This window comes from Megalobrama amblycephala, linkage group LG15, assembly GCF_018812025.1.
Source record: "Megalobrama amblycephala isolate DHTTF-2021 linkage group LG15, ASM1881202v1, whole genome shotgun sequence".
Lineage (NCBI taxonomy): Eukaryota > Metazoa > Chordata > Actinopteri > Cypriniformes > Xenocyprididae > Megalobrama > Megalobrama amblycephala.
The window spans coordinates 21,410,538-21,427,497 of NC_063058.1; the positions used below are offsets into that span (position 1 = coordinate 21,410,538).

The window sequence follows — 16,960 nt, forward strand, 5'->3', positions numbered from 1 at the left end:
TAACGACTTTTTTCTCGTAATTTAACAACTTTTTTCTGATAATTTAATGACTTTATTCATAACATTTTATTTCGACTTTTTTCTCTAAATTTAACGAGTTTTTTCTCGTAATTTAATGAGTTTATTCTCAACATTTTATCTTGACTTTTTTCTCGAAATTTAATTTGCAGTTTTTTGTTGCTTAACAAACAAGCATGAAAGTTATAAAGAAATGTATATAGGCTTATCAGCTGTTACATCGCAAGGTACAAAGGAAGAGCACAACGAGCTGAACTCATAGTAGACGATAGCTGAAGGTTGTTCTGCTGTTACACAAAGTATCTGTTATTCAGTTAAAGACGACTGCACAAATCGTGCATACTAATGTAAACATTATAAACTGTTACAGAAGTAAACAACTGTAGTTTAGGCATAAGTCAGCCATGACGCTGAAAATATAGTTACCTTTATGGAATAATCCACTAATGTCTTGAGATACAATGTGAACTAATATTCTCAGTTGCACGTGCAATCGCGCATGTCTGCGAAACTCATTTATATTAATGTATGCTCCGCCTTCGGAAACCGAAAATCTCGTAACACCGGTCAATTTAATGGCCCAATGAAAAACAATGAAAACAAGGACATTTTCATCACTTTATAAAATACAACCAGGACGGACAGGACCGTAGCCTATGTGAAACAGGACATTTCCTGGGAAAACAGGACGCTTGGTCACCCTAGCGGTACCCATATCGTCATATCGGCCTAGAAAATCGCAACTTTTCATTTTCCGTCAGTCTTAGTACACGATGTAACTACAGAAGCATCAAGTTTTAAATAGGAAAAAACTGAAACTCTTTGGTCATTTTTGAGCGAGATGCTAACGGTCTAATCAGATGCAATGAACTATGCTAAGCTATGCTAAAGGTGGTACCGCCAGACACGGAGATCGGCTGATTACACTGAGGGTCTTGTAACTGTAATTCTCACCCCTGTCCACTTGGTGGTGAGTGCACTTGCTGATCAAGTCAACGAATGGCTTTTCTGAGTTATGTGACAATTGTTTAAAAGCTGTTTTATTAATGTCTTTCCGCCGTTGAAACACTGATTGAGCAAGTACATGAGAGACATGATTTCGGTAAGTTGTACTGTATCTTTCAACATATTTTCTGATGTTCATTCATGTTTATTTTGTTCTGTAATGTAGTAGCTAAAGAGGAAGGGATGATTGCGTTCACTTTCACTACTCGCTTGAGGCACTACAGTGATCTCTGGCGCCACATAAAGAGTGCCAAAAGGGTATTTATTGTTTGAATTGTGTGATAAAATGCACAGAATTTGAAAGCTGAGACTTTGTTTCATATCAAAAGTAACAAAGCACAAAGCTTATTACGATGTATTTGACAATTTTCATGAACGCACAGTCAACTTTCTCGCATAAATATGCATAATCTAGCCTAAATGCTTGTAAATTTGTGAATAAAAAATGAAATGTGAACCTATTAAACAGCATATTATCATTATGAAATTATGAAAATCAGTATGAAAATTAAAATGATGGGTAATAATAGAAATTTTAACGACCCTGTCTGTCAAAATGACGGACAATGCGGAAGTCTAACGCGACGTCTGGTAGGGTGGTAATTGATTGGATGGTTGTGGTTTGCTATTGGTCGATCTCATTTGAGTGACAGGTTGATCCCGCCCTCATGTCAGTAAACACGCTATCAGAGAAGAGATGTCGATGCAAGAGGGAGGGGAAGTTAGTTTGATTAGGGGAAGTTATTTAAGTTATTTGTTTATTTAAGTTTATGAGGGCACATTCATTTGAAAAAAAAAAAAAAATGTGCACGGATAAATCACTTATAGTAAATACTTAATAAAACAAATCATTGTTTAGCCCGACTGAATGGAGTGCATGTAGTCGAGTCAACCAATGGCGTGAGTTTGGAGGTGGGGTTATATGTTTGTCTGGCCAATAGCAGATGGGGGTGTTAAAGGGAAACCTGTATGAAAACAGTCATTATATCTGTTGGGGTGAAATTATACATTTGGCATTTAATGTTAATGATATTGAACTGAAATATTGCCTGCCAAGTCAGAAAGCAGAGAGATGATGAATTAGTCTGACTTAATGGGTCAAGGGGTAATCCCTGAAACATCAACAAACTCAGTCACAGTTTTGTGTCAAGCATAGTCTTTCACAACACTGCAGAATCCCCAGTTGGATGGAGAGGCAAGATTTCCTATAATGTAACTAGATCAGAAGGCAAGTCATGAGATGCTATTTTTACATGCCATCTGTATTGGCTGATAGAAATCAGACGTTGAGGAGGGAGTCCAGATAGAGACCGGTGAAATGTGGTTTTGTAATGTGGATGTCGACACAATGTAAACACATGCTGTCATCTGAGATAATAGGTGACCATTATTGTGAGAACCCAAAATAGTTCATTATAATACAAAATGAAGAGTCATAACCAGTCTTCTCTACACTTTGCTTTTCTTTTAACCCCTTTTACTCTAACTTACTACATTTTCTTACATTTTCTTGCTTTAGCATTTGGATCTGTCAAAGGACAAACCCAATGTTAAAGTTTATTTGTATCTATTTATTTTTATATTATATAGGTATGAAACCAATAAATAAATAATGAGGCAATGAGATGAAGATAATGAAAGTCATATAAAAGTACACTGTAAAAAAGAATTGTTGGTTTAACTTAAAGTAAGTTACCTGGTTGCCTTAAAAGTTTGAGTTCATTTAAATTAAAAATTTGAGTTAATACAACTAAGGCGACTGATTTAATCAACAGAAACTCTAAATATTATGTTATCTGAACCACATTAATTATCTAAGTTGATCTGACAAAAGAAAACATTTTATACTTTATTTATACTCTATTTTATACTCTAAATTTTATAATTTTATACTTTTTTATTTTCATTTTAGTTACATTTTAGTCTTGTATTTTTTTTTTTTCACTTTTTCATCACGGTATGTCCATTAAAGTCACACTTTTTTTTTTTTAGCACTTGTATGATTTATTTTGTATAATTTCATAAAATTTTCTTCACACAATTGGTTTTCTGATCTCTGAAAGTCTAAAGAGCACAATGAGAGACAGTGAATCCAATGTTATAAAGTTTATTTATATAACTATGAAAGAAAGTATGAAACAAATTAACAAAGATAATAAAGTCAAATTGAAGTATAAAGGCTTTTTTCTCTTACATACAGTGATAGTGACTTTACAAGTCCACAGTGTCAACAGAACAATTCTCTAGAAATCACTATGTTATAACAAAATAATCTGCGAATAAATATAAGATACATTTGAAAAGTACAATAAGTTCTCCATTTTGGCAGACTTGGACATCAGGGTTAAAACCTTGTCTGAACGCGGATTATTTTCTCTAAAAATACATCTCAGTATCTCTGTTGTACCTCTTTTAGTTTGTTCATCAACTCAGCAATGAATTATAACAAAATGTGACAGTTTACATCCTGCCCAGCAGTGGAAAACCCATTCGACTGTGCAATCTTAAGCAGGCACAAGGGATATGAATAACATCAGTCTATTAAAATGAAATCGGAATCATGTTTCTTGTCAAGTTCATTACAGATGAAACCTCACCGGTCCTCGAGTCTCGTACGATAAAAAAAGGAATTTGCGTAAGCATTTACGTTGTTTCTGAAATCTCCCAACGTGCTACAACTTTGCTCTTGCTGAAGAGGTAAACAATTATTGTGCCAGTGTTACTCGACTGGAATCTGCACATTTATGATGCATATCAACTACTATAGATTAACGGATATGAATGAGGAATTTAACAGGAAGATATGAGCGAAATGCTTTGAATTCCAGTCCAGTCATCCTTCTCTCTCATTGTGCCGAGTCTGAGTCACTGGAGTCCAGACTAGCCTGTGCAGACTCGGTGCGGCAGCTCTGTGTGGATCCCGTGTGGTGCAAGGTCTGCGTGCTTCTCCTGAGACTCTCCAGCGACTGAAGGAAGGACCGCCTCGCCCGTTCTTCCTCTAGAGGCGAAGCCCCTTCCTCCTCCACTTCGGCGATCTCTGCAAAAGTCACCGGCTGGGTCTTAAAGCGGGCGTCTCGGGGTCGTCGGGGACGGTTTCGGCCCCGAGCCAGACACTTGGGGACCGGTAGCTGCTGGGGAAACTCCTCCATGGCCGATGCCAAGACGTGTGCGGGTAGAACGGCGAAACCCACCGTCTCCATTGGACGTGCAGCCATGTATCTGGATGGCAAGGGTTGGGCGTTCGTCTTCTGAGATGTTAGGAGAGCCTTTCCCTCCAGGTTTCCTGTGGTGAAGGTTTTAAAGATGAATCTTTTCCTTGTGTCCTTCTTGACAGAAGGTGATGCTAACAAACGGCTTGAGAAGACCACTACCAGAAGATACTCGAGGTGAATATCGGTTCTCTGCGTCTGTATCTCTGTCGTTTCTGAGAGTGCCACTGACAGGGATGAACCAGCTCGGGCTTTTATACCGCTTCACTCCCCTAGTGTCTCCCCGCTCTGCTCTGGCTCCGCCCACCCACTGTGAACAGTCATGGTTCCGGCTGCCATACCAGTCTCTCCAAATCAGATCCCTGAAATAAATGCCAGCCAGAGAGGGAGTTGGGAAAGAAGAGGAGGGAGGGGCAGGAGAGAAGAGGATATGTGCAGCTCTAACAGAGGGGATCAGAAAAGGGAGAAATAAACCAATGGCCAGGAACAGAAAAATGGGGAGTGAGAGGACATGGGCAAAGAAGGGATTTAACAAAAAAAAAAAAGTCAGTTTAGAAGACTAAAAGCTTTGGAAAAATCTATACGTCATACCATACAAATGCATATGGGGGTCAAATTCAGGTCACATTGAAATAAAAAGAAGGCAGTCAGTAGTCGCTTTTCCATTACAGATTTGAGGCTACATATGAGGTGTTTCTCCCTCCTGTCTGCTTCGAGGTCTTGATAAATTGTGGCATTTCTTTGTTGTTTAGAATCTAGTAGTCCCGTAATACTTTTGTCTTTTATGAGTTTAAAGGTGATACAGAGGATCTTTTCGTCGACTGAGAAACCAAAGACTGTTACTGAGTTTTTGAAATGAGCGCATGCATAAGAACAACCCCCTCCTTCACAGCTCATTTCGAGGGAACGCCTCCCAAAACTCGTGCACGAGTATTGGAACACGAGTGTTTACCACCGGCATTCGCTGTGTCGTGTTAGTGGATTCATTATGTCGGACTCACCGCAGGTAACTCATAATCTGCAGTTGTTACTCCTGTCTCCTGACAAAAACATTGCATGCGGCGCCTGTGGAGTGTGGAAAGTTACTGGAGCGCGCAGCCGCGCACGTCTCTCACAAGGAATGTCATGGCAGTGATTGACAAGCCAGAGGGCCAATCGTTTACGCGATGATCGCGTAAACGATTGGCTGATGTTTTTAAGGCCCTACCTCGTGCACAGATGATGTATATTAATATTATTCCTTTCAGTGCACCTAATAAATAGTCTTTTATCAGTTAGTAAAGACAGTTTCAAGTAATATTGCAAAAATGTATAAAACAAAACATCCTCTTTAGCACCTTTAATGAAGAACTCTCGCCTCCTGTCCAAACATACCGCACCCTCTTTAAAGAATGATCGACTTTTACATACGTCAGGTGACCTGTAAATGCGAAAAAACTGTTTCCATTGCAGTTTTGCGAAATATTCCTTTTTCGAATTGCCTGAAAACCACCTCATGCAAGCGTAAAAACTTTTTTGCGATATATGCAAAAACTTCCATATTTCGCAATTCGATATTGACGTGTTTTGATATTGACCTATCAATTCGCAATTTCAATTTGCGCAATTTAATGGGTAATGGAAACGCGACTAGTGTATCTGAAATCATGTAGGTACTACATTTGAATTTGAACTTACTTCACGACTGTTAAAAAAGTACGTTCTATATAGTATGACATAATACATCTGCCATGTTATCATTATCATGTGACCTGCAAGAGTCAGTTACGTCGCTTCACCTACATTCATAAATCCTGGCCTCATGGGATAGTAAAGTGTCCATCGAATGCGCACTTCTTAAATCTCACCGGAAGTAGTAGGTAATCCGGGGACTTTAAGCCTACTGTTTTTCTAATACTATGAATTCGGACATATTACTCTGTTGGCGTACTGTTTTTTGCATACTATATAGTAGAGAAGTCACTTGGACATGTTTTTGTGTACATGTAATTTAAAAATAGAATACAGAGGAAAAATATTATATATATAAGACTTGTTGAATCTCACATCTAGAAGAATACATATTGAAGGAAAACTGAATGATGATGCCATTGCTGGTCAGTCAGATAAGGACAAGGACATAGATGGTTGATGACTATCTATGAACTATTTTTTCCCCTTTACTAGAGGTGCTGTAAGCGTTGCAACATGTACATGGCAAGAATCTCACCCCACAGTGCCACAACCATGATCTCACCACCAGAATGAGTTTTACTTTCATCAGCTCTCACTTTACTCTTACCCTTTCTCACTCTCTTCCTGTGCCACTCCGATTTGTCATTAACCCTTGAATAGTCCATGTCAGACATTTGGGAGTCATGTGTGAAATTATAGGGGCTGGATATTATGACGTAACACACCGTGGGCAGTTCCTGTTTTGTCATGGACCCTGAGGATGACCCTTTAAAAGCAAAACAGGAACCCTTAATGGTGCCACCTCACCCTCTCCATCACACTCCTACACATCCCATATTTCAGACGTCAAGGGGTTACCGTAAAGTCTACTCTAAGTAACATCTATTTTGGGCAGAGAGGCACACAGATACTTGCAGACAAGCACGTTTATCCACCCTCTAAGGTATTATCAATCGGGTGACATCATGTAATGATGTCAAGGACAACTACATAAACCACGAGTTGCAGGAATGCCTTGTCAGGTTGATTAATAGCTTGTTTCTGGACTAAGCTGTATGAAATACAGAAGGGATGTACTTGACAGCAAAGAGGGGTTAAATTGCACGTACCATACCCTCTTTATGTACTATGTCTTTTAACAATACCAAAACACAATGTAGAAATACACTGGTCTCCATCTGAAAAAATAGTGCCAATCAAAGAGATGAGAGATATTTTAGCTTTAACCCTCTATACCTGCATGGTCAGCAACAGCTGCTTGTATTTTGAATACTTTAAATAATATCGCACGGGACAGCTGGGTAATCCTGAACAGGATTTTAGGAGCCTCTCTTCATCCTCTGGTTTGAACCCCTTGCCGATGATGCCAATCTTACAGAAGCAAGCAAAAGATTTACAAATCAACACAGTCTCATGACTCGTTTTGACAAATTGGTGCTAAATTTGTAAGTTTTTGCACTGGTGGTTAGTTTTACGTTTGCAGTTACTTACCTTTTTTATTACAAATTGTATGTTTTCCTACGAAACACATTGCATGAATATGTACGAAATTGAAACTTGCTTGTGTTTTCTCGTGAGATCGGGTTATTCCAATTTTTTTTTAAATTTTTAAAATGTCTTTAATTACATTTAATTTTTAAATTGTTTTAAAATTAAATTTTTTAAATAAAATACATATTTAAATTAAATTTGATTATTTAGTATTTTTTCTTCTCTTTAAATCACAATAAAACTGTTTTGTAGTTAAAGGAGTTGATGCTAAAATTAAAATTAAGCCATCATTTACTCACCCTGGTGTTGTTCTAATGTCATTTGTCCTTCTTTCTTTTGTGGACCAAAAAAAATATCCTGCTTATGTTAGTCCATAAAATGGCAGTTAATAGCAAAAGCATCAAGTTTTTTATTTATTTATTTTTTTATATTCCAAGTGTTCTGGGGGTATCTGATAGGGTTTGGTGCAAAATAAACAAAAATTTTATGCATTATTTAACAAAATTCTTGACCATGGCCTTTGGGCTTCTCTGCACACAAGTTGTGAGAAATCACGATTAACTAAAGCACATATTAACTAAGGGCACACATTTAACGACTAGCTAAAACATTCTAAGACTGTGCTCAACATACAGCGATTGTTTCCTGTGACTGAAGCAGATTTATATGCTTACACATGAACACCGACTGTAATCGCAGACTGAACGCAACTGGCTCTGACTGGACGCATTTGAGCGCGATCAGTCGTAAGTATCAATTTACATTCATAATCGGCCTTACAATCGTTAAATGTGTGCCCGGCTTTAAACACGACATGGGAACTTTAAAAGTGATTCCTAGACCTGGAAATGTAATTTTCATTTTTATGCTTTTTGTAACTATAATAATAATTATAATAAAAACATTTAATCACAAAGAACTGGAAGAGTCATGTAAATTCATTATAAATAAAAAAATTGTAGAACAAGAACAGTTAAGTAAACAATTGTGGAATGTTTAATTTTTATTTTTATTTACTTAAAGGGTTAGTTCACCCAAAAATGAAAATTCTGTCATTAATTACTCACATTCATTAAGCTTCGGAGCGTTATGAATCTTTTGTGTCGAATCATGATTCGGATCGCGTGTCAAACCGCCAAACTGCTGAAATCACGTGACTTTGGTGCTCTGATTCGACACAAAAGATTCATAACGCTCCGAAGCTTCATGAAGCAGTGTTTTGAAATCGTCCATCACTAAATAAGTCGTTATTTTGTTTTTTTGGCGCACCAAAAATATTCTCGTCGCTTTATAATATTAATATTGAACCACTGTACTCACATGAACTGATTTAAATATGTTTTTAGTACGTTAATGCATCTTGAGAGAGGAAATGTCATTGCTTCCTATGTAGGCCTCACAGAGTCATCAGATTTCATCAAAAATGTCTTAATTTGTGTTCTGAAGATGAACGAAGGCCTTAAGGGTGTGGAACAACATGAGGGTGAGTAATTAATGACATTATTTTCATTTTTGGGTGAACTAACCCTTTAATTTAGATATTATGTTTGTCAGTAAGGGGCCTTGGAGTTTAAAAGGTTGAGAACCACTGGCTTTACTGATGGGGTTGTGGTGGGGCTATACAAGACAAAAAAAAGGAAATCAGGTTTATAGAACACAAAAAGTATTACAATTTTTTTACATACCAATATCATTTGCTGGTCACACATTGAACCATTAAATTAAATGATAACATACAGTAAGCAACATCTATCCCAAAACAATAAATCCCCATGCTGGCTCAGGGCTACTGCGGCTTGATTTGGCTCTCCTGTGTTTATAAGGAGCATAAACAAATTTGTTATCACATTAAGAGGTCTGTATGTTAACATAATTAAAAAAAAGGGTGAAAATACCACTTGAGCCACTTTATTTTCCTTGGACTTGGCCTCATTACAGGGGCCGAAAAGCCATATATTTATAGCACGGCATAGACACATTCCCATGAAGGCCACTCGCTCAACATAACATCCAAAATTAGCAGAGGCAGCATACTGACTTCTCCATCACAGACCAAAACATTCCAGTCCTGTAATGGATAGCACGTAAACATAACTTACTAGTATTACCTCAACAGGTTATTTATTTTATAACCAACTCTATATATAAGGATGAGAACACTTATGCGAGAATTCTGATTACGTGAGATGGGCGATAAACATTCCATACTATTTTGTCTAAATGATAAAAAATAAAACACTAAAAACTAAAGGCAAATGCTACAAGTAAATTTAAGCATCACAACATTAGAATGTACAGTATGAAAAGTGCTAAAAATTACATTTAACAGTCTTATTAAAGTATTAATGTTTTTAAAGATTGAGTGTAATATGACTACAAAGGTAATCTAAATGTAAAAATAGAGGAAATGAACAATCAAATATCCATACTAATGCTGATAAATCTAATGTGGTACCGATATATTGTGCATGCCCACATGTAAACAGCCGGAAATTAGATATACGTCAAGCAAGATAATATCAGGGCCTAAAAATGGATTCCTAGATATGCCTCCATAAAGCTATATTCAGTCCATCTCTTCCTGTAAGTAATGAAACAAATGACTATTAATTAGCCCTGTTGCACTCTGTATTGTGGGAGTAAACATATCTTGATCTGAATGGTGGTAATCGCAATGTACTTGGAAGGGATGTTGTTTTTGTTCCAAAAGTTCTGCTGGGAAAAGGAGGAGTTTTCCCCTAAGACAGAGGGAGATCTGGGTCTTAGTATTGGTGGGAATGAAAAGACAGGCCTTGACTTAAACAGACACAACACTGCCAATATCTAATGGATTTGTGCCGAAGCCGCACATGTTGCTGTTAGCCTTATGTGCCTAGACTCGTGATGCAGCTCTCTGATCTGAGAATTAGGAGGGGTGGGAACGTGTCTTCATGAAGCTCTAGCACAGGTCAGCCAAGCGAGACAAAAAGTTGTGTACTTTGTAAGTAGTCATTCAACAGATGCTCTACAGAAACAAAGTGACTTCAAGCACGTTTGTTGTTTATGTCACCTCTAATCTCTCACTGAAAAGAAATAACTTCCACCCCTTGGGTTCCAAGTCCAACTCATATGACAAAGAGGGGACGAGAGGCATGGTTTGCATGACTCTGATGTAACATGACAGCAGACCCATGCGGTTGGACACAAGGGACTGTTTCCAGTTCTGGGCAGGTGCTGAAAACAAAATGTATATGGTCTTGCTAACAAAGGCCACTGAAAGGCTACTGGGAGAGAGGATCCTGGCAGGACATGGGCCAATGGACTTCCCAAACAAGCTGTTTTTTTGTTGGTTGATCTTTCGGTTTTGATCCCAGTGCAATTGAGAAACGTTGAAAGCATACCGGACATGATGCCAAAAGTTTATTTAAAGGTGCTCTGGCAAGAGGTACCATGAAGGTTTCAAAGAGTGTCATCTTGAAAATCCATCTATGGTTAAGGGTTAGTTCACCCAAAAATAAAAATTCCCTCATCAGTTATTCATCCTCATGTCATTTCAAACCTAAAAGACTTTTTTTCGAACACAAAAAATATTTTTTTAATGAGACCTGAGAGATTTCTGTCCCTCCATTGAAAGTCCATTTCACCAAAACAGAAACTCGAAATGTTTGTGTGACACACAAGAACAAAACTCATTGGTTTTTGCAGAAACTCAAAATGTTTGTGCGACACACAAGTACAAAACTCATTGGTTTTTGCAGAAACTCAAAATGTTTGTGCGACACACAAGAACAAAACTCATTGGTTTTTGCAGAAACTCAGTGTTTGTGCGACACACAAGAACAAAACTCATTGGTTCTTGCAGAAACTCGAAATGTTTGTGTGACACACAAGAACAAAACTCATTGGTTCTTGCAGAAACTCGAAATGTTTGTGTGACACACAAGAACAAAACTCATTGTTTCTTGCAGAAACTCAAAGTGTTTGTGCGACACACAAGAACAAAACTCATTGGTTCTTGCAGAAACTCAAAGTGTTTGTGCGACACACAAGAACAAAACTCATTGGTTTTTGCAGAAACTCAAAATGTTTGTGCGACACACAAGAACAAAACTCATTGGTTTTTGCAAAAAAATTTAAAATGTTTGTGCGACACACAAGAACAAAACTCATTGGTTTTTGCAGAAACTCAAAATGTTTGTGCGACACAAGAACAAAACTCATTGGTTCTTGCAGAAACTCAAAGTGTTTGTGCGACACAAGAACAAAACTCATTGGTTCTTGCAGAAACTCAAAGTGTTTGTGCGACACACAAGAACAAAACTCATTGGTTCTTGCAGAAACTCAAAATGTTTGTGTGACACAAGAACAAAACTCATTGGTTCTTGCAGAAACTCAAAGGTGTTCGTGTGAAATACGAGAACAAAACTCATTGGTTTTTGCAGAAACTCAAAGTGTTTGTGCGACACACAAGAAAAAAATCATTGGTTCTTGCAGAAACTCAAAGTGTTTGTGCGAAACAAGAACAAAACTCAAAGTGTTTGTGCGAAACTCAAAGGTGTTCGTGTGAAATACGAGAACAAAACTCACTGGTTCTTGCAGAAACTCAAAGTGTTTGTGCGAAACAAGAAAAAAACTAATTGGTTCTTGCAGAAACTCAGTGTTTGTGCGACACAAGAACAAAACTCATTGGTTTTTGCAGAAACTCAAAGGTGTTCATGTGACACAAGAACAAAACTCATTAGTTCTTGCAGAAACTCAAAGTGTTTGTGCGACACAAGAACAAAACTCATTGGTTCTTGCAGAAACTCAAAGTGTTTGTGTGACACACAAGAACAAAACTCATTGGTTTTTGCAGAAACTCAAAATGTTTGTGCGACACACAAGAACAAAACTCATTGGTTCTTGCAGAAACTCGAAATGTTTGTGTGACACACAAGAACAAAACTCATTGGTTTTTGCAGAAACTCAAAATGTTTGTGCGACACAAGAACAAAACTCATTGGTTCTTGCAGAAACTCAAAGTGTTTGTGCGACACAAGAACAAAACTCATTGGTTCTTGCAGAAACTCAAAGTGTTTGTGCGACACACAAGAACAAAACTCATTGGTTCTTGCAGAAACTCAAAATGTTTGTGTGACACAAGAACAAAACTCATTGGTTCTTGCAGAAACTCAAAGGTGTTCGTGTGAAATACGAGAACAAAACTCATTGGTTTTTGCAGAAACTCAAAGTGTTTGTGCGACACACAAGAAAAAAATCATTGGTTCTTGCAGAAACTCAAAGTGTTTGTGCGAAACAAGAACAAAACTCAAAGTGTTTGTGCGAAACTCAAAGGTGTTCGTGTGAAATACGAGAACAAAACTCACTGGTTCTTGCAGAAACTCAAAGTGTTTGTGCGAAACAAGAAAAAAACTAATTGGTTCTTGCAGAAACTCAGTGTTTGTGCGACACAAGAACAAAACTCATTGGTTTTTGCAGAAACTCAAAGGTGTTCATGTGACACAAGAACAAAACTCATTAGTTCTTGCAGAAACTCAAAGTGTTTGTGCGACACAAGAACAAAACTCATTGGTTCTTGCAGAAACTCAAAGTGTTTGTGTGACACACAAGAACAAAACTCATTGGTTTTTGCAGAAACTCAAAATGTTTGTGCGACACACAAGAACAAAACTCATTGGTTCTTGCAGAAACTCGAAATGTTTGTGTGACACACAAGAACAAAACTCATTGGTTTTTGCAGAAACTCGAAATGTTTGTGTGACACACAAGAACAAAACTCATTGGTTTTTGCAGAAACTCGAAATGTTTGTGCGACACACAAGAACAAAACTCATTGGTTTTTGCAGAAACTCAAAATGTTTGTGCGATACACAAGAACAAAACTCATTGGTTCTTGCAGAAACTCGAAGTGTTTGTGCGACACACAAGAACAAAACTCATTGGTTCTTGCAGAAACTCAAAATGTTTGTGCGACACACAAGAACAAAACTCATTGGTTCTTGCAGAAACTCAAAGTGTTTGTGCGACACACAAGAACAAAACTCATTGGTTTTTGCAGAAACTCAAAATGTTTGTGCGACACACAAGAACAAACTCATTGGTTCTTGCAGAAACTCAAAATGTTTGTGCGACACACAAGAACAAATCTCATTGGTTTTTGCAGAAACTCAAAATGTTTGTGCGACACACAAGAACAAAACTCATTGGTTTTTGGAGACACTCAAAGTGTTTGTGCGACACACAAGAACAAAACTCATTGGTTCTTGCAGAAACTCAAAGTGTTTGTGCGACACACAAGAACAAAACTCATTGGTTTTTGCAGAAACTCAAAATGTTTCTGCGACACAAGAACAAAACTCATTAGTTCTTGCAGAAACTCAAAATGTTTGTGCGACACACAAGAACAAAACTCATTGGTTCTTGCAGAAACTCAAAGTGTTTGTGCGACACACAAGAACAAACTCATTGGTTCTTGCAGAAACTCAAAATGTTTGTGCGACACAAGAACAAAACTCATTGGTTTTTGGAGAAACTCAAAGTGTTTCTGCGACACAAGAACAAAACTCATTGGTTCTTGCAGAAACTCAAAATGTTTGTGCGACACACAAGAACAAAACTCATTGGTTCTTGCAGAAACTCAAAGTGTTTGTGCGACACACAAGAACAAACTCATTGGTTCTTGCAGAAACTCAAAATGTTTGTGCGACACACAAGAACAAAACTCATTGGTTCTTGCAGAAACTCAAAGTGTTTGTGCGACACACAAGAACAAAACTCATTAGTTCTTGCAGAAACTCAAAGTGTTTGTGCGACACACAAGAACAAAACTCATTAGTTCTTGCAGAAACTCAAAGTGTTTGTGCGACACACAAGAACAAACTCATTGGTTCTTGCAGAAACTCAAAGTGTTTGTGCGACACACAAGAACAAATCTCATTGGTTCTTGCAGAAACTCGAAGTGTTTGTGCGACACACAAGAACAAAACTCATTGGTTCTTGCAGAAACTCAAAATGTTTGTGCGACACACAAGAACAAATCTCATTGGTTTTTGCAGAAACTCAAAATGTTTCTGCGACAAGAACAAAACTCATTGGTTTTTGGAGAAACTCAAAGTGTTTGTGCGACACACAAGAACAAAACTCATTGGTTCTTGCAGAAACTCAAAGTGTTTGTGCGACACACAAGAACAAAACTCATTGGTTTTTGCAGAAACTCAAAATGTTTCTGCGACAAGAACAAAACTCATTGGTTTTTGGAGAAACTCAAAGTGTTTGTGCGACACACAAGAACAAAACTCATTGGTTCTTGCAGAAACTCAAAGTGTTTGTGCGACACACAAGAACAAAACTCATTGGTTTTTGCAGAAACTCAAAATGTTTCTGCGACACAAGAACAAAACTCATTAGTTCTTGCAGAAACTCAAAATGTTTGTGCGACACACAAGAACAAAACTCATTGGTTCTTGCAGAAACTCAAAATGTTTGTGCGACACACAAGAACAAAACTCATTGGTTCTTGCAGAAACTCAAAGTGTTTGTGCGACACACAAGAACAAAACTCATTGGTTTTTGCAGAAACTCAAAATGTTTCTGCGACACAAGAACAAAACTCATTGGTTTTTGCAGAAACTCAAAGTGTTTGTGTGACACACAAGAACAAAACTCATTGGTTTTTGGAGAAACTCAAAGTGTTTGTGCGACACACAAGAACAAAACTCATTGGTTTTTGCAGAAACTCAAAATGTTTCTGCGACACAAGAACAAAACTCATTGGTTCTTGCAGAAACTCAAAGTGTTTGTGCGACACACAAGAACAAAACTCATTGGTTTTTGCAGAAACTCAAAATGTTTCTGCGACACAAGAACAAAACTCACTGGTTCTTGCAGAAACTCAAAGTGTTTGTGCAACACACAAGAACAAAACTCATTGGTTCTTGCAGAAACTCAAAGTGTTTGTGTGACACAAGAACAAAACTCATTGGTTCTTGCAGAAACTCAAAGTGTTTGTGTGACACAAGAACAAAACTCATTGGTTCTTGCAGAAACTCAAAGTGTTTGTGTGACACAAGAACAAAACTCATTGGTTCTTGCAGAAACTCAAAGTGTTTGTGTGACACAAGAACAAAACTCATTGGTTCTTGCAGAAACTCAAAGTGTTTGTGTGACACAAGAACAAAACTCATTGGTTCTTGCAGAAACTCAAAGTGTTTGTGCGACACAAGAACAAAACTCATTGGTTCTTGCAGAAACTCAAAGTGTTTGTGCGACACACAAGAACAAAACTCATTGGTTCTTGCAGAAACTCAAAGTGTTTGTGCGACACACAAGAACAAAACTCACTGGTTCTTGCAGAAACTCAAAGTGTTTGTGCGACACACAAGAACAAAACTCATTGGTTTTTGCAGAAACTCAAAATGTTTCTGCGACACAAGAACAAAACTCATTAGTTCTTGCAGAAACTCAAATGTTTGTGCGACACACAAGAACAAAACTCATTGGTTCTTGCAGAAACTCAAAGTGTTTGTGCGACACAAGAACAAAACTCATTGGTTCTTGCAGAAACTCAAAGTGTTTGTGCGACACAAGAACAAAACTCATTGGTTCTTGCAGAAACTCAAAGTGTTTGTGCGACACACAAGAACAAAACTCACTGGTTCTTGCAGAAACTCAAAGTGTTTGTGCGACACACAAGAACAAAACTCATTGGTTTTTGCAGAAACTCAAAATGTTTCTGCGACACAAGAACAAAACTCATTAGTTCTTGCAGAAACTCAAAATGTTTGTGCGACACACAAGAACAAAACTCATTGGTTCTTGCAGAAACTCAAAGTGTTTGTGCGACACACAAGAACAAAACTCATTGGTTCTTGCAGAAACTCAAAATGTTTGTGCGACACACAAGAACAAAACTCATTGGTTTTTGCAGAAACTCAAAGTGTTTGTGCGACACACAAGAACAAAACTCATTGGTTCTTGGAGAAACTCAAAGTGTTTGTGCGACACACAAGAACAAAACTCATTGGTTCTTGCAGAAACTCAAAGTGTTTGTGCGACACACAAGAACAAAACTCATTGGTTTTTGCAGAAACTCAAATGTTTCTGCGACACAAGAACAAAACTCATTGGTTCTTGCAGAAACTCAAAGTGTTTGTGCGACACACAAGAACAAAACTCATTGGTTCTTGCAGAAACTCAAAGTGTTTGTGCGACACACAAGAACAAAACTCACTGGTTCTTGCAGAAACTCAAAGTGTTTGTGCGACACACAAGAACAAAACTCATTGGTTCTTGGAGAAACTCAAAGTGTTTGTGCGACACACAAGAACAAAACTCATTGGTTCTTGCAGAAACTCAAAGTGTTTGTGCGACACAAGAACAAAACTCATTGGTTTTTGCAGAAACTCAAAGTGTTTGTGCGACACAAGAACAAAACTCATTGGTTTTTGCAGAAACTCAAAATGTTTCTGCGACACAAGAACAAAACTCATTGGTTCTTGCAGAAACTCAAAGTGTTTGTGCGACACACAAGAACAAAACTCACTGGTTCTTGCAGAAACTCAAAGTGTTTGTGCGACACACAAGAA

At 37.7% G+C, this 16,960-nt stretch overlaps 1 protein-coding gene across 1 annotated transcript; it reads right to left on the reverse strand.

Moving 5' to 3' along the window:
- Positions 1 to 3,114: 3,114 nt before the first annotated feature.
- lg15h11orf96 (linkage group 15 C11orf96 homolog) lies at positions 3,115 to 4,497 on the reverse strand. Its single transcript, XM_048159174.1, has one exon. The coding sequence runs from the start codon at positions 4,236 to 4,238 to the stop codon at positions 3,870 to 3,872; it is 369 nt and encodes a 122-aa protein (XP_048015131.1). The 5' UTR covers positions 4,239 to 4,497; the 3' UTR covers positions 3,115 to 3,869.
- Between the last annotated feature and the right edge of the window lie 12,463 nt (positions 4,498 to 16,960).